This window comes from Hemitrygon akajei, chromosome 19 (genome assembly GCF_048418815.1).
Source record: "Hemitrygon akajei chromosome 19, sHemAka1.3, whole genome shotgun sequence".
Classification (NCBI taxonomy): Eukaryota; Metazoa; Chordata; class Chondrichthyes; order Myliobatiformes; family Dasyatidae; genus Hemitrygon; species Hemitrygon akajei.
Window position 1 is genome coordinate 16,511,713 of NC_133142.1, and position 24,495 is coordinate 16,536,207.

The window sequence follows — 24,495 nt, forward strand, 5'->3', positions numbered from 1 at the left end:
TATGGAGAGAAAGCAGGTACAGGGTTCTGAGTTGGACGATCAGCCATGATCATTCTGAATGACTGTGCAGGCTTGAAGGGCCAAATGGCCTACTCCTGCACCTATTTTCTATGTTTCTGTTTCTATGTTCAAAGGTTCATTTATTATCAAACTCTGAAATACATCCCAAAATACTGACTACTTGCACTTATAAAATCTATAAACCTGTTTAAAAAGCAAAAATTGCCTAGTTTAAAGTGTATTGAGTCATTTCCAGCAGAGGTCGTATTCATCGGGATATCTTGGTCACCTACAGGGAATTCAGTTTAATGGCTGCTGCTGGTTGCAGGGTTTGATCTCACATGAAATTATAGTTTCCTCCAAAAATGGAGGTAATGGCACCCACTTTTACTCCCTATGCCTGTAACTGCCATGAAGCGATCTCTTTAAAAGCGCTAATCCACTTCCCAAGAGGCTTAAAACAGCATGCAGTACTTTTCTTTCAAGCAGCTGCAGTGTGCGAATTGCACAGGTCAAGAGAAGCAAACCATGTTATTAACTTCTTAAATCAAGGATGTTCCAATTTTGTAGCTTCTTTTTGGAAAAAAAAAACTTTTTTGGTGTTAGTTCAGTCTATAGACAATACTGAAAGTTTGATTTCTAGGCAACACTAACCAATGCATAATAACTGCAGATAGCAACATAGATTTCCTAGAAAAGAGGCCTTAAATCTCATACACAACCACATACTGAAACTTATATCCACCACCAGTTAGTAAATTGCTACCCGTTTTATATGAAAACTGACACTTCTAGATTGGAAAAGATGTATATTCATTAAGTTCAAAGAACCTTCCGAAACTCAGCAAGGTCTCATGACCAAATTGTAATACAGTTCTGTCTGTGCTTCAGCATGATAACAGGGAGATTTTGTGTAGATTTACACAAATGGTTAAATTAAACAGCCAATAACTGAGGCTGATTAGATATGCAAAAATATCTCATTGAGAGAGAGTGGTTGAAGACACTCAAGTCTTGTTCAATTTTTGCTCAGTATATCCTGGTCTATGCAGATATGGCACATGACCTTCTTCAAAAGATTCTTAGTTGCACTGAGGCACACAAGGTCTTTATTTGCATTTGACAAGGTGCAAAACTGATGTACTGAAGTCCTTTTCCATGACTTCAAGACAAAGCTGAAGAAAGAACTTCAGAAAAGGAACATAGAAGGCAAGAAAAAAAACAGAATGATTGGTTGACACTCACTGAAGTGGTTCCCAATTCAAGTAACACTATCCCTCTCAGTGATAACTACCATGCACACAGCTAGTATACAACCCAAGACTTGTGTGTGAAGTTGGCAGTCCAAAGCCCTTTAAGTAAACTTGACCTGCCCAACACACATGATCAGCTCAATATTAACCAGGAGATCCAATGCTGCTTAATGAATAATATTCATAAAGGCTAATCTACAAACTCAAAACTAGAAGAAGTCAAGTAGTTTCCAAATTATTTTCAAGTCACTGTGGACAAGGTAATGGAATACATTGTCTCTGTAATTAAAAAGAAAAGACATATTGTTCACTAATGCAATTCAGGAAGAAATGTTAAGTATGCTCAAGCATACTTCATCATCGAAACAAAGCAAGTATTCTTTACTTCATATTTACATGGCAGATAAAAATGGATTGAAACTTATCAAGGATACGAACATAACTTAATACCTGAAGGTTATTGAACCTAGGTACTTCCAGAGTAAGTTGCAGTATTATGCCAGATTCTTATCAAACTTGATTACCAATAGCACTTCACTGGCTTGCTAAAACTGTCCATATGAGTTCACAACTGTGAATTCTGTGACCCAAGAGGGACACAAATCATGCTGACACCTCCAAGAAGGTCCCAAAAAGATCACTGAAGTAGTTGAACTTGTAGATGTGTTGATGTAACAAATTTTGGGTTTTTTTCTGCTTTTTCATTTCTAACCATAAAAGCAAGAACGGAAACACTGCAGAGCTGAAGATGACATTGTCAAGTGGCCTGTACTGACAGCAGAAAGCAGCTGAAAGTAACACATCAAATAATCAGCTACATTTTGCTTAGGCTCTCAAGTATTTCCTAGTGTACTTCTAGCTATGGCTCTACCAGGAACTGATACAGGTAACATACAACATATAATCAGATGAACTACAAAGTCTTCAAATTTATAATAACATTACACAACAGATATTGATCAAGTATAATGTAAATTTACAAGGCTATTCAAATGATGAAAGAGGAAACATTAAATGGCCCTTTTGATCATCACACAATATAAATATCCAACTGTAAATTAAATATGCATCAATTAAATAATATATTCTCAAGATGAATTATTTGCAGACTGATATATTTATAAAGATGTGAAGGAGAAAAGGTTCATTAATTTTTCATAGAGAATGGTTTGATCCTATTAATAAATAATAATCCAAGTGATTTAATAATCAATTCCTATTTATTTTAAGTAACCATTAGAATTTCAATATTAAACCTCGATATATTTGAATTAAATGGGCACCAATAGCTTTGTTTTATATCTGTATAGTGGAACTACTGTTCTGCTAAGATACATTTATGTTGACTAATGGAACAAATCGCAATACGACTTAAAGTTCCATGTTGCAGGGAGTTTTGGAGAATCCTTTTGGACTCTTTGGGTGAAATTTTTGCTTGGAACTGTAAGTCACATACTCATACGTATTTGTTACAGAAATGGGAGTGGAACCTTGCTGGGCCTCCACATCCTATAAGTGTAGTGGAGCCTCAGGGAGCCTGGTTTCTGCAACACTCCAGGTGGCTCTTCACAGATGGTAAAGATAAACCAGAGCAAAATACTTTCTTAAAAAAATCTTTTAAAATAATTTACAAAGTTCCTTGTATAAATGGCATATTCTTTCAGAACTTCTTGCTGCATGAAGCCTATCATCTGAGAGCTGTGTACCTGAAAGCTTCAATAAGACGCTCTACTTTCTGAGCTTCGCCTTGGACCCGAATGTGTGCTTGAAACTTTCTGAGTGCTTCATCCAATTCCATTCCTGAAAAATCCATCTCATCAACAACACAGCTGAAATAAAAATCATAGCATGGTATGTTTCTCTTAAAATATATTCTGGCATTTATAGTGCAACAAAACTTTAATAAAGAATTAAGATCTTATAATATATTTCATATTATAAAATAATTTGGAATCAAGTTACAAATTGTAAAGCTGCTTTGGAAGATCAACAAAACTGTTCATTATACTGGTACTAGGAATAACCAAGACAATTGATTAAAAAGCAGTGGGAGCAGCCATAAGATTTTGACCTGCCATATTTTTCTTCCTTAGATTTGCCATTGAACCAAAACTATTCACTTCTCACCAATTGTCACAGAACCACTGCTGTCTTTCCACTAGTTTTCTTTGACTGTTTCAGCTACTACTATTAACAAAGAACACTGAAACAGTGTTGAGAAAAGGCACAAGCTTTTTTTATTATCTTTGTGTTGGCCTTACAGATTTTTTATGTATGTATTTGACCTATTGCAAAAGTTCCACAAAATATTTGCTACAATTGATAAAGTGCAATATCGTTTTTTATATTTAAAACTGGCTAAAATAACTAACACTTCTTATCACCTTTATGGGACTGAAGAAAAATTGTAAATTTAGCACAAATTTAGTTCTAGAAATCTACTAAATGTGAAACTGAACCAAGGAGTCCAGATAACATTTTGGATATTGGGTTAGAAATAGATCATGACAAATGAACAATGAAGATTTCATTCAGAAATGGAAAAAAAAATCTCACAATACCAATCTAAAGTGATTTTACATAACCACAAATCTTTTTAAGTTTATTAAAAAAATAAGTTTACAGGATTAAATAAGAGCAATTGATCAATACTAAAGTTAGAGAGAAGTGGCTTGGCTTTTTAATGTTGGGTTCATACTGACTGCATCTTATATTACTATTGTGCACATTGCTCACGCTTTCAGATTATGCTAAATTAAGGCAAAGGTGGTGACTGTCAGTTCTGATAAGGTAGCAGTTGTTTCAAAATAATTCACTTGAATAACAACATTCATATAGAAGAGAATTCCAGCAGCTAGAATGCTAAATTTTGTTTCCTGTCATAAAACAGAAAGTGCTGGAGATATTCAGCAATGCAGGCAACATTCATGGAAAGAAAAACAGAAGGAACATTTCATGACCTTCCATTATGAAGTCTTGTCAGAACTTGATTCAAATTGATTTTACTGAGTAAATTCAGTATGTTTCCTAATGTCTATTGAACTCAAAAATGCATAATCTATTCTTTGCATATAACAAGAAAGGAAGTTTTTGCAATAAAATAATTAAAACATACTAGGATTGATGTAACTAATAAATTGTTTCCACATACGTTGCAGATATGACAGTGAGCATGCATTCCCTGTGAATACACATTTGAGAGGGCATCAAAGAGGTGAGGGTAGTGAGTGGTGTTAGTAGGAGTGGGGCATGGGGAGGAAAGCAAAGAGAGTCTAGGGGAGGGGAGACTGAAAGTGTCTAGGGAATGGTTAAGTAAGTTCTGCAGATGGCTGATTTTTTTTGTGTAAACTTTGGCAAAATACATGTATGCCTTAATCATAAATTGTGCTTCAAGTATTTGGGATGTTTGTCATTGCTAAGTCAGTTATACTGTAACTTATTTTCTGATCTATTAAGGTAAAACTGCACACCATGGGCATTGCAACTGCAGATTAATCCTGCTGTATGAGTTTGGTTATAGTAAGCAGATCAAGTTAATTTAAAGGTGTGTACTTAGGTATCCAAGAGAAGGGTATAAAGGTAGAAGTTGTGCAAACAACCTTTTGTTATTGTTTAACTCTTATTTTTAAAAAAGCACATTAATAAGGTATAGCTCTTCTGTACAGTCTAACGTTTATCTCTACTACATCAGGAAGTTAAAGTTGGAAGAGAATTGATGACAGCTTCAATCAGCTATTAACAATGATATGGAATTATGTTAGTCTCTTGGGCAATGATACATTACCAAGTAATAATTCTATTCAAACTGAGAGAGGATTTCAGTTGAGAGTTTTCATTGGCATTGATTTCAAGAGAATAATATATTTAAATTATAACAACATTTATAAGAACATTTGCAGATCTTTAATGTTTATGATAATATACTTCAAAAATGTAATTCTCAACAACAGTGAGCTGTTGTTGAGAAAACAAAATTAAGAATTAAAGGTGATGAAAACAGAATGCAAAAAAAGTGCAAAATCTATGACTTAGGTTTGTCTAATACTAAGATTGGTCAAGCTTTTCAAAGAGCCTGAGGCAGACACATTAGAAATTCATTAATTTGTCAAGAATATATTTTTCTTTGCAAAAATCAATATTCTATCCAAATTTCAGATCCTGTCATTTTAGCTCAACAATCTAGCCTCGTTAATTTCAACTCAATCAACCAACTCTCAATTACTAAAAAGATGATGCAATGAACTTGTCAACTGTGCTTTCAAGAAACATTTAAAAATAGCCTGTTCAGCAATGTTAGATTTTCTAAGAATCACTTTACTCCAGATATCTGCACAGATTTGGTCCAAACATCAGAAAATTTCAGAGTGACTGGCAATGAAGCAATCAAGGAGAAAGCTCACCACTTGCTTTAGCCATAACTATATATAGTCACAAAGCAATGAAAACACAAGGATGGACAGCAAGAGTAATCTAATCACCTTCAAATGCTTACCCCTAGTTGGACATCAACTTGGATATAGGTCCCACATCTCTTTTTCAAATACTTGGAATACCCAATGTATCAACATTTTTATACCTACATCTCAAGGTCTGCAAAAGTTCAAGTTTATTGTCATCTGACTGTACATCCATACAACCAATGAAACAACATTCCTCCGGTCCAAGGAGAGTTAAAAAAAAACCTCAGTACATTAAACAAAAATATGAATCAAAATGCATGTAGTGCACAGGACAGGTAAACAGTGAACTGTAACAGCTCTCTGTCCTAGTGACAAGACCTCAATAATGGCAGGGTAGTTATTAGTCTCACAGCTTGAGGGAAGAAGATATTATTCAGCCAGACAATCCTAGTCCTGATGCTATTGTACCTCCTTCCGGATGGTGGTGGGTCAAAAAGATTGTGGGATGGGTGGTCGGGATCCTCAACAATGATTCGGGGCCTTCAGATACAACGCTCCCGGTAGATGTCACAAGTAGTGGGAAAGGAGACCCTGATCATACTTTTCAGTGGTTTTGACAATCCTCTGTGAGGTCTTGTGGTCGATACCTTGCAATGTCCATATCACAATGAGCAGCCAGACATGAGGCACCTTGAAGGTCCTCAATTGCCTCTGAAAGTGTAGTCACTGCTGTGCCTTTTTGACTAATGAGCAGGTGTTGTGGGTCCAGGTTATGAGCACACTAAAGAAGTTTGTGCTTTTCACTCTCTCCACAGCAGAGCCATTGATGTCCACTGGAGAGTAGTTGACCTACACCTTTCTGAACTCCACAATCATCTCTTTTGAGACTCAGGTTGTTGTTCTCACACTATTTGACAAGCCTCTCTATCTCCCCTCTGTATGCCGACCCATCATTGTTGCTGATGAAGTCAACCCCTTCTGTATCATCAGTTAACTTGATGATGTGGGTTAAGTTGGATCTGGCAGTGCAGTCATGAGTCAGCAGCAAGCTGTGCTCACAACCTTGTGGGTCACCAGTGTTCAGTGTGATGGAGCTTGAGATGTTGTTGCTAACTCAGACTGATTGGGGTCTTTCTGTCAATAAGTCCAAGATCCTGTATGGTGAGGGGTGTTAAGTCCCAATGAGGGAAGTTTACTCAAGGGATTATGATGTTGAATGCCAAGCTGAATTTGATGAACCACCTCCTGACATATGAAACATCATGTTCTAGGTGAGATAAGACAGAGTGGAAGGCTGAGGCTATGGCATTATTGGTGCACCGGTTTGAGGGGCAGACAAACTAGAAAGGGTCCAATATAGCTGGAAGGTGGGAGTTTATACAATCTATTACCAGCCGCACAAAGCACTTCATGGTGGTTGAAGTCAGGCTATTGGGTGGTAATCTTTTAGGACAGTTCCCATCGCTCTCTTGGGCACCAGAATAATAGTGGCTGCCTTGAAGCCTGCAGGGACAGTGAACTGTTTCAAAGAAATATTTCAAAGAAGTTAAACAAGGTCTGTCAGGTACTGAAAGAAAACTATTGTGTGCTGTGTGATATTCTGATTGAGATATAAAACTGAAGTCCATGTGGCTGTTCTACGTCCATAAGCAGTTCTACAAAATTATTCCAGGGAGCAAGGGAACTGTCCCAAGTCATGAACAGGATTCCATACCCAAATTCCACACAAATGTTACTTGGAACTTGAGTTTATCACGCAACATAGAACCATATGTGAGATCAGGTATCTTCAAACTGGGCAAAATTCACAAATCTTTGTACAACACTTACTCAAGAACATCTCGGTTGAACTGTTTCTGACGATTGCCCAAAAACTCGCCAATCATCTGCCTGCTAAGGCCTTTTCTCTGCAGAAGGAAGTGTGCAACACCAACAGGAGTATCAGGAACAAATCCACGTTCTATCAAGTACTGTATACCTTTCTCGGGCTTCCTATGCAAAAAAAGAGAAAAGTTGAGTTAGAGGTTAAGATACATAGTGTGTTCAAGTGTTTAGAAAAACAAGAAACTACTTGAAAATTTGTACATTTATAGTTTGAAATTTATAGATACTCGCACAGTGTTTATTCTTGAATAAAGTCAGGAGTGGAGAAAAATGAGAAAGCCTCAGGAAAGACACAACTTCTTTCATGCAGATCCTTTGAGACAGCAAATAACCTGTAAAAAATTCAGGCTGTACTACTACACTTGATTTTCCTTGCAAGGTTATAATTCACGAGTGCCAATATCACAGAAATTCCACCTATGATTAATCCTAGGGACAGTGCTAAGCATCAATTGAAAATGCAGAACAACAATTTTCACTTTTCCAAAAGGATATAATCTTCTCTTCTTGCCAATCAAGGGCATTATTGTCATCAAGTTTTCAATGGTCTATCTGCTGGTGAAACAACTGACAATAAATTTAACTAGATCATTTACACAGAAACTTTGGCTATGTGAGGCAAATCAGGAGCTGGGTATACTGCTGTGCAGGACTTGATTCCCCACCCACCAAGTGTTAGCAATCATAGAGGGATGTGAAGAAATCCTCTCCACCTGTCTGGATGAATATAGTTTCAACAGCTTCATTATCACCTGACCAGCATCAAATCCTCCAGTTTTTAAGAAAAGTTTCTTTTCAATATACGCATTCTGCAGCTGTAGCATATGCAGCAAAGAAATACTATTAGCCCCACATGATCTAACTGGAAAGCAAAGCTTTATTCTCCTAGATGGCATGGGGATAAAACCTTGAAACACTCTGCCTGAGAACAGACAACACAGAACTCTGCTATGATTCCACAGCAACAAGCGTTAATACTAATTTAGTGTTTTGATTATCATATCCATACATGAATTTGAAAATGTAACTTGTTACATTTTTTGAAATTTCAACTAAGTGACAGAACGCACTGCTCTTCTGCTCCTTATTTTCATTAAGCAGGATTGAGCTGCCTATTCAAGATAAGTCAATTCTGAATTGGATATTCTGAATTTCCTGAAATCACTATTAAATTCAATATTTTCAGACCTCATATCTTATACTCTTGTTGGGGAAATGAAAGTGGAGGAAAATTATTCTTTTATGTACTACTAATATATCACTATATGCATATATCAACAGAACAAACAAAAATGAACTATTTCTGGCAGGCTGAACAGATGCCTTGCATTAACAAGAGAAAATCTGCAGTTGCTGGAAATCCAAGGAACACACACAAAATGCTGAAGGAACTCAGCAGGCCAGGCAGCATTTATGGAAAAGAGTACAGTCAATGTTTCAGGCCGAGACCCTTCATCAGGACTGGAGAAAAAAAGATGAGGAGTCAGATTAAGAAGCTGGAGAGGGGGGAAAGAAGCACAAGGTGATGGGTGAAACCAGGGAGGGGGGAGGGTGAAGAAGAGAGCTGGGAAGTTGATTAGTGAAAGAGATACTAGTTTGGTTTTACATACTTTCAGAAAAAGATATTAATTTATACACTTGTAGAATGCCCATTGTTGAATGAATTTTCTGACCCTTCGTTCCACCAATCACACATTTTTCCCTAACTGACAAAGACTCTTTCTCAAGCCACTTGCTATCCTGCTTCTTAGTTAACTACTACGATGTGTATGACAGCAGTGTGATGTAAAGACTAATTCTTAAATATCTCTTTGTTTTCTTGCACAACTTGAGCATCTAACAAAGGAAGAAACAGAAATCGGATTAGAAATGATGCACACTGGATTTTATAAACCAAAAAACGCTGCTCTTCTAATTTGAATACACTGATGAAGGCTATGGTATATTAGCAATATAATCAGAATCAGAATCAGGTTTAATACCACCAGCATATGTCATGGAATTTGCTGTTTTGCAGTAGCAGTACATATTAATACATAATAATAAAAAACTATAAATTACAGTAAGTCTATATATAAAGTAAGTTAAATAAGTAGTTCAAAAAGAGAGGTAGTGTTCATGGGTTCATTGCCTGTTCAGAAATCTGACAGTGGATTGTAATTGCATTAATGTGTTAAGCCCAGAATACAGCTTCAGAGATGTTGACATTGAGGAACGTGAAACTGCTCACCTTTTCCACTACTGATGCTGGAGGGGAAGAAGCTGTTCCTAAAACTTTGTTTTCAAGCACCTCTACCTCCTCCTTGATGCTAGCAAGGAGAAGAGGACATGACCTGAATGATGCGGGTCCTTAATGATGGAACCTTCCTTTTGAGGCATCTATTTTTGAAGATGTCCTCAGTGCTGGGGAGGCTCTTGCCCATGGATCTGGCTGAGTTTACAACTTTCTGCAACATTTCTGATCCTGTGCAGTGGCCCTCCATACCAGATGGTGGTGCAACCATGGTAATCTGTAAACATTTGTAGAAGTCTTTGATGACATACCAAGTCTCCGCTCAATATATTGAACCCAGGATAGATCTTCAGAGATGCTGACACCCAGAAACTTGAAAGTGATCATCCTTTCCAATGCTGACCCCTCGATGAGGACAGGTGTGTGTTCCCTCGACTTCCCCTTCCTGTAGTCCACAATCAATTCTTTGGTCCTACTGACGCTGACTGTAAGGATGTTGTTGTGATATCTATCTCACTCCTGTATGCCTCCTCATCACCGTCTGAAATTCTGCCAACAATAGTTGTGTCACTGGCAAACTGATAGTATGAGCTATGCCCAGCGACACTGTCGTCAAGACAGAATAGATCGGTGGGTTAAGTACACATTTTGAGGTGCACCAGTGTTGATTGTCCGCAAGGAGGATATGTTATTTCCAATCTGCACAGATTGTGGTCTTCTGGTAAAGGCAAGGATCCAGTTGCGGAGTGAGGTACTGAGGCCCAGATTAGAACTGAGGGTATGATTCAAAGGTTCAAAGGTACAACTTAATGTCAGATAGACTTACTGTAATTACAATATACTTCCTGAAATGCCTTTTCTTCGCAACCATCCACAAAAACCAAGGAGTGTCCCAGAGAATGAACAACAGTTAAATGTTAGAACCCCGAAGTCCCCCCTCAGCTCCCCTCTCCCACATGTAAGCAGCAGCAAGCAACAATCCCCCTCCCCAACCAGCAAAAAAAAAGCATTGGCACTACAACCGAGCACTCAAGCATGAGCAAAGCAATAGCAAGGACACAGTCTTGCAGTTATCCCAGAGACTTCGCATTTCACCCGGTATTCTACATACCGTAGGTTCTCTCTCTCCCTAATACGGGAGAAAGAGGTGTCTCCATTTTTCCAGTGAGCAGGGAGACATAACAAACAACTTGCTGATTTACGATGTTAAATGTCTGTTACGTCACTTTTTTCGAGCTCTGTGCCTGAAGATTGCAAAGATCCCGGGTCTCCAGGCACACAGCCATAGATACTTCGACTCCCCCGATGACACACGGGTCTCCTGTCATGACACCGACCCTTGATCTGCCCATCTCCACAGCCCCGAGATCCTAGGCTTCTGAATCTGAGATGGAATCTTAGGCCGAGCTTTTGGCCTGCTGAACAACGGCCAATTATGGAACCCTGAGAGCGGGTCCAAATCCCGCAAAGAGCCATAGTCAGCGTGTAACTCCAGGTCAGGGTCTTCAAAAGAACCCTGAAAAGGTAAAATAGAGATACAAAGATGGAAACAGAGCTGTTTCCAAAGATGCAAGCAAAGGAGTCGCTATAAGGTATCATTAACCCTCCTGAGCTCTGCCTCCAGATTGTGTTCAAAGCTGACTTGTAATCAATAAACAGCAGCCTGACATAGGTATTGCTATTATCCAAGTAATCCAAGGCCAAGTGAAGAGCCAGTGAGTTTGCTGTAGAACTATTATGGTGATATCCAAATTGCAGCAGGTCCAAGTCCCTGCGGGAGTTGATTCTGGCCATGGCCAACCTCTCAAAGGTTGTAACTGGACTTCTTATATAGTTCTTATCACCAATCTTGAACACCACAGATCTAGCCCTCAGCAGACTATGAATCTCCAGGTTCAACCATGGCTTTTGATTTGGGAATCTCCGGTATGTTTGTTTATTTATTTATTTATTTATTTATTTATCGAGGTACAGCATGGAATAGGGCCTTCTGGCCTTTCAACCACATGCCCTGATTTAATCCTACCCTAATCACGGGACAATTTACAATGCCCAATTAACCTACCAACTGGTACATTTCTAGACTGTAGGAGGAAACCAGAGCCACTTGAGGAAATCCATGCAGTCATGGGGAGAACATAAAAACTCCTTTAAGGCAGTGGCGGGAATTGAACCTGGGTTGTAAGTACTGTAAAGCGTTCTAACCACTATGCTACCACGCCACCCCAAAGGGCTTGAAGGCACAAAATCATCCGCACAGTCTTGATGAAGTTTGTTTGATGAAGCTGTGGCATAGTCATTCAGATTCAAAGATGAATCCCTGAATATTGTCCAGTCCACTGTCTCAAAGCAATCCTGTAAACATTCCTCTGCCTCCCTTGACCATACCTTCTTGGTCCTCACCAATGGTGCTGTGGTCTTTCATCTGCCTATACGCCGGGAGTAGTTCAGCCAGGTGATCGAATTTTCCAAAGTGTGGGCATGGATGGCATGGTAAGCGTTCTTGATGGTGGTTTAACACTGATCAGGTGATACAGTATGTCGGTGAGTAGTTGTTCTAAGACTTCTTCAAGCTGGATTGGCTGAAATTTCCTGCATCCGGGTGTGCTGTTTGGTGACTGCTGATCATGGTGCTCAGCTCTTCCAGTGCCTGCCTGATGTTGGCCTGAGGTGGTATGTACACCGCTACCAGGATGATGCAAAAAACTCCGTTGGCAAATAAATGGATGACATTTGACTGCTTGATGTTCCAGGTTGGGTGATCAGGACTGAGACAGAACTGTCACGTCTGTGCACCATGATGAGTTCATCATAAAGCTTATTCCATCTCCTCTACCTTTAAAGGGTCCAGTTGCTCTGTCTTTGCGGAGAATGGTGAAGCCATCATGCTGCAGCACTGAGTCCACAATGGCAAAAGTTAGCAATGTTTTCATGAAGCTGAGAATACAGCAGTCCCTGAAGTCCCTCTGGTACTGCAATCTTGCTTTGTGGTCTTCAGTTTTATTTTCAAGCAAGATCGTCAGGAGTGGGGTTCTGAAGCCTCTGTATTTCAATCATACTTGTATGCCGGTCGGTGTGCCTTCCCCATTTCTATTTTCTTAAAGGGGAATAGCACACATGACCAAGTCTGCCATCTGGGTCCGCCGATTTTGAGTACTGTTAGATTTTTTTTAAATATCTTAAAGTGATGTTGCTGAAGTAATCCAGAAAAGTAAATCTTTCATGGAAAGCTAAAGCAGAATCAATCCACAAAAGGAACAGATCCCAACAAAAATGGCATAAAAACCTGACATTAAGGATAACGTTTGAAAATTTGCCCATCATTGTGCAGAAAAATAAGCCTGGTATTACACATTTAAAAAAGAAATGCACAGCTTGAACATTGAAGATGATAATTGTTTTGAGCTATAATATTGTGAATCCTGAAAACTTAAACTAGTAAATTCAAATTATTAACGAATGTATGGAAAGTAAAATTAAAAGGAAAGAAAAACAAAGGGGTTGAGGGATATTGAACCTTATTCAATCTTTGCATAATTAAATTCCAAAATAATGAGACTCAGCACTTAGAAAATATACTTTTAAGTTTCATAGGGTGTTGCTGACAATAATTATTAATTATCATGGGGTTAATAGCTTTAGAGGGATATAGGAGAAACACAGGCAAATGGGATTAACTTAGACACGTATGGATAGATTGGGCCAAAGGGCCTATTTCTGTCCCATGCCTCTAAAATTTCATTACACTTGATTAGATCACCCCCAGCTATAATGGCATATTTATTGTGAAAGTAATGTAACTTCACATCCATCCATGTATTTCAATGCTAGATTTATCATTACGGAGCTGTAATAACACAATTTACAAATGGGGCAGATCAGACTGCAGCTTCCGATTTCTGCATTTAACTATGAATGACTGTACTTGAGAAGTTGCTGACCAATGCAATCCATAATCACAGTGTGTGCTGTTGGCCTTCACTATTACTGTCTATGCAAAATCCAGGCAAATCAAAAGCCTCAGCTGAAAGGATATTGTGAGCAAGATTTATACTAAAGCCATCAATCAGCACCTTGCTTTAGACACTAGAACCAACCAACAAGTACCACTCGATAATAAACTCAGGCTGAAAGCCTGGGTAATCTGAGGAATATCCCTGTTACATTATTTGCATGCAGCATAGGCTGCTATTCTCAAACCCTTTTTCAACTGAAATCATCAAATACATTCAAAAGTGAAAATTGAACCTTGGATATTCATGATTTCTAAGCCCACGAGCTAAAACAGTACATTAATGGAATATTAGTAGAAGTTGGTTTCACCAGAATTACCGGTACAATGTGTGCCTCATTGCACTGATCAGCAAGGAGAAGCCAGGAATTGTTAAATGAACAGATTTCAGAGATATTTGATAAAAAGCAACATCACCATTTCCTTTAAAATATGAAGACAGATCATAATCACCCACACTGGATTTACAGAGGAAATTTTCCACAAAGGCAACTACATTTATCTTTAAGAGCTGGATCGCAGGGAGAAAAAAACAGTAAAAAGAACAAATTAAATTCTTGATTTTAATTATCAGTACAATGAATTCAAAAAGAAATTAAATTTAAATAGGACATTGGCCAGGTCATAGTTAGAGAATCGTTGCTGTTCTGATAGCTGCAAGGACAATTGACGCCAAGTACTTCAGCAAAAAATGGTAAAGGTTATAGTAATGAAGAAAAAACATTATCATCAACTGTCCACTTGCACCAAACTCCTGTCCTGACTAGAAAGGTGAAGGGAAATTTACAGAAGTTGAAATTCTGAGTGGTCTTGAGAAAATAGTAAAAAAAAATCCACGAGTTCATCATTCGTGAAAACAAAGTGAGAATTATGAAAAAATATCTAACTCCAACTCCCATCTCTGCGCTACGATGGAGTAACAACAAGGAATCTTTTCATACTTCCACTTCCAACTTTGTAGGTTCTGTAGTAGCTAATGAGGCCATGGTGGGAACCTTTGGTTTATTCACAGGTACAGATCAGGAAGATGGAGAACTTGTGAGGATGCCTGCTGCTTACACAGGATCTCTGTGTGTTCTCCCTGTAGACTAGGACTTGACAGTTTGCTTTTGTGAGATACTGTCTGAGAAGAGGCAGCTTTTTGGAGTACTTGTGACATCAACATTAATCTACACAATAATGCTGCTTTTGATGCTGATGTTTCAGGACCAGGCTGAAGGAGATAAAGGCAAGGATTTATGGTAGTTATCCCAGCAGCCACATCACCATTACAGTACAGGTGACATCAGATCTTCGTTAGTTCTTGCTCAAACAATGATATTATCCAGCAGATGCCAATGACTGAACAATGACTATGTGACCTCCAAGTTGCTTGCCATTTCAAATCCCCTTCCTATTCCTACAGTGATCTGTCAGTCTTAGTTTTATCCACTGACAGCGTGAAGCTAACTTCAAGCTAAAAGAACTGAATCTCATAATCCACCTGATTAACCTACATCATCAGGGACCCCCACTACCAGGTCATGCCTTCTTCTTGTTACTGCCATCAGGAAGAAGGTACAGAAGCCTCAAGGTTCACACCACCAGGTTCAGAAACAGTTGTTACCCCTCAACTATCATGCTCCTGAGCCAGAGAGGATAACTTCACACAACTTCACTTGCTCCATCACTGAAAGATATCTTGTGTTATCCTTCTCCACTCTTTCCTTGCTGATCATATCTTGCCAGATGACTGTGCCCCTTCTCACACTGATGCTGGAGTTGCCTTGGATGTTAAGTTTGTTTCTTTTTGGAACGTGGGCTACAATTTTCAAGGTTATAAAAGAAGTATTTCTGGACTTTTTCCAAAGCTTTAAAAGTGAGGGTACATGCATGTCTGTGTCATGGGCCACTGTGAGCTAGAGAGTCATAAAGTACTCACTAATTCTGCAGAGCGAGTCCCTGAGATTCTAGTCTAGCTTATTCCTGATAATAAAGATCACTCCAAGAATACAAGAGATCCCTCGGATGCTGAAAATTCAGAGCAACACACAAAATGCTGGAGGAACTCAGCAGGTCAGGCAGCATCTATGGAGGGGAATAAACAGTTAATGTTTTTGGTCATGATCCGTCCATTAGCTCTGGAAAGGAAGGGGGGACAAGCCAGAATAAGAAGGTGGGGGGAGGGGAAGTAGTAAAAACTGGCAGGTGATAGGCGAAGCCAGGTGAGGGGCAAAGTGCGTGGATGGGGAGATGAAGTGGGAAGTATGAAGGCGATAGGTGGGAAAGGTAAAGGGCTGAAGAAGAAGGAATCAGGCTGGAGTGCAGCGGGGAACCATGAGAAACAGAGGAGGAGGAGCATCAGAGTGAGGTGATGGGCAGGTAAGCAAAAGTGTAAGCGGATAGTCAGAATGGGAGATGGAAAAAAGAGGGAAAGAGGAAAGACTGCTTCCCTTCCAGTTTGTCAAAAGTGGTGACTTCACTACATTATTCTTTAAAATGTCCATCTCCCATCTGTTGTGCTCATTCATTGTGATGAAGTTGATGCCAAAGCATCTGAGTTCCTGAGTTATGACAGCACTTGCTGTTCAGATCTGTTGTTATATTTGTTCATGAGGTTCTTGACATTACAGTTCCTGAACCTCATTGTGGAACGGAAGATGTACTGGAAATGCATTTTTTAACATGGGGTAGCTAATACACAGTTACTATCCCATAAGCAAGAGCTTGATCCAGTGATGAGGAGGCCCAAACACTACCAAAAACCAGGTTCTACTTATGTGCACAGGTACATGGGCATATGGGGTAAAAACTCCATATAGTACCTGAGTACAGACGTGTGTGCATGTTAACAGTGATTGAGCATGCCTATGGTGGAATGCTCATACAAGAAACCACAAAATGACAGGCTTGTGATAAGATAATTGGACACGTCACACAAGGTAACATGTTGATCCAGCAAAATAACGTAGAATGTGGGCTGTTAATCATTTCCCTCTATCTCAGTAGTGGTATTTACAAAATTTCTTCCTAACATACAACAAATAAAAATCAACTTCTGCTGGGTTATTTTCGTGTTCAATATAACATGGAAAATTGCCCAGGTATGTCCAGTTCACAAATTGCAGGACAAATCCAAACCAACCATTTGCTGCCCTGTTAGTGTAATCTTGATCATCACAGCGATGGAAAGGATAATTGATGGTACTTTCAAGTGGCACTTACTTTGCAATAAACTGCTCACAGAAGCTCACTTTGGTTCTACCAAAATCACTCAGCTCTTGATTTGATTACAGCCTTAGTCCAAACATGGACTAAAGAGCTGAACTCCAGAGATAAAATGAGAGTAACTGTACTTGGCTTCATAACTAACATTAAGGAGCTTTGGCTAAACTGAAATCAGTAGGGATCAGTGGGAAAACCTGATACCCAACAAAGGAAGATGGTTGTGGTGGTTACAGGTTAATCATCTCAGACCTCATGGCCTTGTATGTCTAATATATGTATCACCCGATAAATTCTCAGGTCAACATACAGCAGTTAATATACATACCGTAGATTCCGGATTTTAAGCCGCTACTTTTTTCCCACATTTTGAACAGCTTTGAACTTTGCGGCCAATAATCCAGAGCGGCTAATGCAAGGTTTTTTTCATGCCGCCTCGTAAACATTTTGCCTCGTAACAGTAGACCAATAAAATTGATGAGTAGTTCACAGAGGTCCAATGAAATTGTACGATAAATCAAGCGCACTTTCACAATTAAATTATTGTAAATCAGTCATTTGTACTCACCCTCATCAACATGGAAAACACTCGAAGCATTGTGCTACCTACCCTACTTAGTTTAAACTATATTTGTTTTCTGTACTACATCGCGGGATGCTATGACGACACACCCGGTTTCGCGGTGTCTTGTGGGAAAATGCCGTTTGCGATGAAACGGAAAGGAGGGGGGGAGCGGATTACGCGAGCGGCTTTGGATCCGAGCGAAATCTGCTTTTAAATGCCGTTTGCGATGAAACGGAAAGGAGGGGGGGAGCGGCATTACGCGAGCGGCTTTGGATCCGAGCGAACTCTGCTTTTAAGTTAAAGGTATCAATAACTTTTCCTGGTAGGCTGCAGTATATATATTTTTTACCAGTCGTTAGGAGATATTGGAATGTTGTTCAGTAAAGAAGTATACGCAACGTATATTTAAAAGTAGCCGCGTACGGGCACGGTTCGAAAAAAAGCATTTGCAATATGTATTTGTTTTTGTTACCATATGGATTTAATTAAAAGTTAAAAAAATCCTCACGTGTAATATCTTTCTGTGTAAATATCTCATATTACAACGTGGGACACCTGCGGCCGAAAATCCGGTGCGGCCTTTACATTTAAAAAAATGATTTTATTTCTAAAATTAGTGCCAGCGGCTTAAAATCAGGTGCGCTCTGTAGTCCGGAATCTACGGTACTTCAGTTCCATGCAGTTTTGGAGTTCCTAATAAATTTTTCATCTCCTAAAATAAAAGTCATTTAAATTTCATAGTGGTCAAAATATTTATAGATCTATAAGTAAATAAAAATAGACTTTGCATTGTAATATAAAAATGGTAGGTACAAAGCAAACCAGACACTTAAACTACCGTAGATTTCGCACTACAGAGCACACCTGATTAAAAGCCGCTGGCTCTAATTTTAGAAAGAAAATCAATTTTGTACTTGTACAAGCCGCACCGGATTTTAGGCCGCAGGTGTCCCACGTTGTAATATGAGATACTTACACAGAAAGATATTACATGTGAGGATTTTTTAACTTTTAATTAAATCCATATGGTAACATAAACAAATACATATTGCAAATGCTTTTTTTCGAACCGTGCCTGTAACACGGCTACTTTTAAATATACATACGTATATTATGTATACGTATACAAATTACATTGCGTATACATTCCAATATCTCCTAACGACTGGTAAAAAAATATATACTGCAGCCTACCAGGAAAAGTTATTGATCGCCTTTAACTTAAAAGCAGCGTTTCGCGCTGGCCTAATGCCCCCACCTTCCCGTTTATCGCAAACCGGTATTTCCCACAAGACGCGGCAAAACCGGATGTGACGTCATAGTATCCCGGGATGTACAGAAAACAAATATACTTAACACTTCTAACTTTAACTAGAAAATACTAACAAATGAATTACTAAGCGAAAATATTATAAACTAAATAACTGCCATAAAGGCAGCACAATGCTTTTCTTCGAGTGTTTTCCATGTTGATGAGGGTGAGTACAAATGACTGATTTACAATAATTTAATTGTGAAAGTGCGCTTGATTTATCGTACAATTTCATTGGACCTCTGTGAACTACTCATCAATTTTATTGGTCTACTGTTACAAGGCAAAATGTTTTTGGCGGCATGAAAAAAAATCATGCATTAGCCGCACCGTAGTAAAGGCCGCAGTGTTCAAAGCTGTTCAAAATGTGGGAAAAAAGTAGCGGCTTATAATCTGACATCTACAGTATATGTTTAATTGCTTGTGCATTTAAATGAAGGAATGAAGAGATGTCTTTTAATGTCAATAGCAAGTTACTAGAGGAAAGTAAATACAATGATACATGGTACATAGTTGCTTGACAGTCCTGTACCTGTACATGCTATTTTTTGACATTCAAAGGAGCCTCAATTTTACAATACACATCTCCTAATACAAACTCTTCTTACTTTATGCCTTCATAACTGTTGCCTCATGGATCTAAGCACAATCTGTGTAAAAGATGTTAATTACATGTTACCCTGAAAAAGGATTTGTTCTTCATGCCTTTACAATTAAATCTATTTCTTATTTAGTCCCACATGGATTGCAAACAGAACACTTCACTCTGTAGGAAAATGCACGTACCAGATAAGGAGCTTAGGATGATGGCACTGAACAGCGACTCCTTTGCTTGCATCATTGGAAACAGCTTTATTTCTATCCTTGGTATCTCTTTTTTCCCCGTTTAAGGTTCTTTTGAAGACCCTGACCTGGAGTTACATGCTGACCTCGGTTCTTTGTGGAAATGGGACCCGCTCTCAGGGCCTAGCAACCAGCTGCTTTTCGATATGCCAAAGACGCGGCCTAGAAGTCTAGCAGGCCTTCAGAATGCTGGATTTTCGTGGCTCTGGAGACAGCGGATTCGAGGCCAGTGATGCCACCTGAAGTGTCGTGAAGTGGAGTACACGGAAGATCAAAAGCAGTGAGCTGGATGCTGGCTGTGTGCCCAGAAATCCAAGTTCTTTGGGCACAGAGCTTGGAAAAAGTGACACTACAGACTATTAACACCATAAATCAGCGAGTTGTTTTGTTATGTCTCCTCTCTCACTGTGAAACAGGGACACCTTTATTCCCCTTATTAGGGAGAGAGCCTGTGGTATGTTGAACACTGGGTGAACGAGTAGTCTTTGGGGTACTGCAAGTCTGTGGTCTTTATTGATGCTTTGCTGCACGCTTGAGTGCTCAGTGGGGGGGGTACCGATGCTTTTTTGCTGGTGGTAGGGGGGCTGTTGCGTTGCTGTTGCTTATGCATGGGAGGGGGCTTTGGGGTTCTAACATTTAACTGTCATTCATTCTTTGGGGCACTCCTCTGTTTTCATGGATGTTTGGGAAGAACAAGAATTTCAGGATGTATATTGTATACATTTCTCTGACATTAAATGTACCTATTGAAACCTATTGAGAGGGAACTTTCAAATAGAAAATATAAAAGTTAATCACCTATATAGCTTCACGAGTAAATTAAAGAGCAAATTTCCAGTATAAAAATTCACAACTTGAATAATAAATGCAAGAGATTCTGCAGATGCTGGAAATATAGAGAAACACATACAAAATGCTAAAGGAACTCAGTAAGTCAAGCAGAATCCAAGGAAATGAATAAATGGTCTATGTTTTCAGCTGAGACCCTTTATCAGGACTCCAGAACAAACATAGACTGTTTATTCACTTCCGTAGATACTCTCTCACAGTGTGAATAATTCTATACGGTATGTTAACCAGATGTATCTGGAAAGAATTAAAAAGCCTAGCACTTTTTTTACAAACCTATTCTTCCAGCATAGTGCTTTAATGCCTCAATTAAACAGTTTGGGTTTTCCAATCGATAGAAAATAATTTCATTGAGTGCATTATAATGAGCTTCATTTGATTCATAGGGGAATGGAGTAATCTAAATATTCAAAATACTCACCTCTGCAGGACTGTTAGGAAGTAAGATCGTGATTTTCTAACAGCTTTCCTTTCCCAAAGCAATTTACAGACCATGAAGTACTTCTTAAGTATAATTAGTGCTATAATTCAGGAAAACCAGCAAGCAAGTTATGCACTGCACACTCTGGAAAATTAAAATATATGAGTGACTAAACTTGTTTTTAGTTCAGTTGTGCTGACAAATATCAGCAAGAATAGTGGCCAGCTACCCAGCTCACCATCTAAACAGTGTCATAGGATCTTTCATGTGCAGCCACGAGTGTAGAGGCTGCTTTGGCTTAATGCATCATCTGTAATGTTTGTGAATACCTTTCATGTTCAAAAATGTTTTTAAAAAATATTACTAAGCAAAAGTTGTATTGCAATTTTAAATAGTTTAGCAAAATTAACACACTTAAAAATAAATCTAAATAGTTAAATTTAACTAAATCCAAATTAACAAGTTGTATGCAGACTTCTGACTAATTAGTTCTTGCCCTTGAAATCGATTGACCTGCTAGTTTATCCAGGTTAATACTAAGGAAATCAGTAGATGAGTTTTCCTCGGCTGACGGACCTGGGTCTAGCAATTAGCTGACTGAGAGCCAAAACTTCTGCTGTGCTTGTAAGACCAGACATTCTGACTTCCTAACTAGGTAAAAGGCCGTTAATTCTGAAAACTGATGGCTTTTAAGCAGAAGATCCACCTAAAAGGAAATGTGTAACTTTTAATTCTGAACCAAGAGTAATTATAATTTTTAAAGCTATCGAAGGCCTATGGATCTGCAATTCTTAAAAATACAACACATTCCACACCCAAAGGCAGAACAAGTACTACTGGGCCCTTGAGCAAAGACATACATAAGGCTCTTCCACATCCCATTGTGTACAGGAACACAAGTGTCCCTCCACATAACTAAAGATTCTTGGAGTTGCATAGCCCAATGGGCCTAAATGGCTCCAATAGCTATCAGCATAGCATGAAATAATAAGGAAATGAGAAAGAATCAAAACGTAATACAGGATTTACATTCAAAACACAGGAGGAATTCAGTGGTTCAGCCTTCATCTATATCAAAACATCGACTTTCCAGTTTCCTCCAAAGAGGCTATCTGACCTGCTGCTTTCCTCCAGCATTTTGCGCGTTACCTCAGGTTCCAGCATTTGCACTCTCTTGTGTCCTAATACAGAGTCTGTTATATACTAGTCATTTGTGATATGTATTAATGACTTGGATTATAATATAGAATAGAACATAGAAAACCTACAGCACAATACAGGCTCTTTGGCCCACAATGCTGTGCCGAACATGTACTTACTTTAGAAATGACCGCGGGTTACCCATAACCCTCTATTTTTCTAAGCTCCATGTACCTATCCAGGAGCCTCTTAAAAGACCTTATTGCATCCGCCTCCACCACCATCACTGGCAACCCATTCCATACACTCACCACTCTCTGCGTAAAAAACTTAGTCCTGACAGCTCCTCTGTACCTACTTCCAAGCACTTTAAAACTGTGTCCTCTTGTGTTAGCCATTTCAGCCTTAGGAAATAGCCTCTGACGATCAATGCCTCTCATCATCTTATACACCTCTATCAAGTCACCTCTCATCCTCCGTCGCTCCAAGGAGAAAAGGTCAAGTTCACTCAACCTATTCTCATAAGGCATGCTCCCCAATCCAAGCAACATCCTTGTAAATCTCCTCTGCACCTTTTCTATAGTTTCCACACCCTTCCTGTTGTGAGGTGACCAGAACTGAGTACAGTACTCCAAGTGGGGTCTGACCAGGGTCCTATATAGCTGCAACATTTCCTCTCAGCTCTTGAACTCAATCCCATGGTTGATGAAGGCCAATACACCATATGCCTTCTTAATCAGTCAACCTGCGCAAAATATTTGAGTGTCCTATGGACTTGGACCCCAAGATCCTTCTGATCTTCCACACTGCCAAAAGTCTGACCATTAATACTATATTCTGCCATCATATTTGATCTACCAAAATGAACCACCTCAGACTTATCTGGGTTGAACGCCATCTGCCATTTCTCAGTCCAGTTTTGCATCCTATCAATGTCCCGCTGTAACCTCTGACAGCCCTCCACACTATCCACAACATCCCCAACCTTTGCGTCATCAGCAAATTTATCAAACCATTCTTCCACTTACTCATCCAGGTCATTTATAAAAATCATGAAGAGTAGGGGTCCCAGAACAGATCCCTCAGGCACACCACTGGTCAGAGGCCTCCATGCAGAATATGACCCATCTACAACCACTCTTTGCCTTCTGTGGGCAAGCCAGGTCTGGATCCACAAAGCAATGTCCCCTTGGATCCCATGCCTCCTTACTTTCTCAATAAGCCTTGCATGGGGTACTTTATCAAATACCTTGTCCATATACGCTAAAACTATTGCCCTACCTTCATCAATGTGTTTAGTCACATCCTCAATAAATTCAATTAGGCTCGTAAGGCATGACCTGCCCTTGACAAAGCCATGCTGACTATTCCTAATCATATTATGCCTCTAATGTTCATAAATACTGGGTCTCAGGCTCTTCTCTGTCAGCTTACCAACCACTGAAGTAAGACTCACTAGCCTATAATTTCCTGGGCTATCTCTACCCCCTTTCTTGAACAAGGGAACAACATCTGATCTCCAATCCTCCAGAACCTCTCCCGTCCCCATTGATGATGCAAAGATCATTGCCAGAGGCTCAGCAATCTCCTCCTTCACCTCCCACAGTAGCCTGGGTTATATCTCGTCCGGTTCCGGTGACTTATCCAACTTGATGCACATCCTCTTTCTTAATGTCTATATGTTCAAGCTATTCAGTCCACTGTAAGTCATCCCTACAATTGCCAAGGTCCTTTTCTGTATGAATACTGAAGCAAAGTATTCATTAAGTACCTCCATACCTCTTCTGGTTCCATACACACTTTTCCACTGTCACATTTGATTGGTCCTTTTCTCTCACGTCTTATACTCTTGCTTTTCACATACTTGTAGAATGCCTTGGGGCCTTCCTTAATCCTGCTCACCAAGGCCTTCTCATGGCCCCTTCTGATTCTCCTAATTTTATTCTTAAGCTCTTTCCTGCTAGCCTTATTATTTTCTAGATCTCTATCATTACCTAGTTTTTTGAATCTTTCGTAAGCTTTTCTTTTCTTGACTCGTTTCAACTGTCCTTGTACACCACGGTTCCTGTACCCTACCATCCTTTCCCTGTCTCATTGGAACGTACCTGTGCAGAACGCCATGCAAATATCCCCTGAATATTTTTCCCATTTCTGCTGTACATTTCCCTGAGATCATCTGTTCCTAATTTATGTTTCCAATTACCTGCCTGATAGTTTCATACTTCCCCTTACTCCAATTAAACGCTTTCCTTACTCTGTTCCTATCCCTCTCCAATGCTACGGTAAAGGAGATAGAATTATGATCACTATCTCCAAAATGCTCTCCCACTGAGAGACCTGACACCTCACCAGGTTCATTTCCCATACCAGATCAAGTAC

General features: G+C 39.3%; 1 protein-coding gene across 7 annotated transcripts in view; it reads right to left on the minus strand.

Moving 5' to 3' along the window:
- Positions 1-24,495, minus strand: part of iqsec1b (IQ motif and Sec7 domain ArfGEF 1b) — a 455,019-nt gene that overhangs the window by 30,154 nt on the left and 400,370 nt on the right. For all 7 annotated transcript variants that reach the window (XM_073072148.1, XM_073072151.1, XM_073072149.1 and 4 more), the window contains 2 exons: positions 7,484-7,645; positions 2,960-3,082 (listed from right to left, as the gene is read on the minus strand). In XM_073072148.1, the coding sequence (XP_072928249.1) occupies positions 2,960-3,082; positions 7,484-7,645 (285 nt within the window). The remainder of the gene's footprint in view (positions 1-2,959; positions 3,083-7,483; positions 7,646-24,495) is intronic.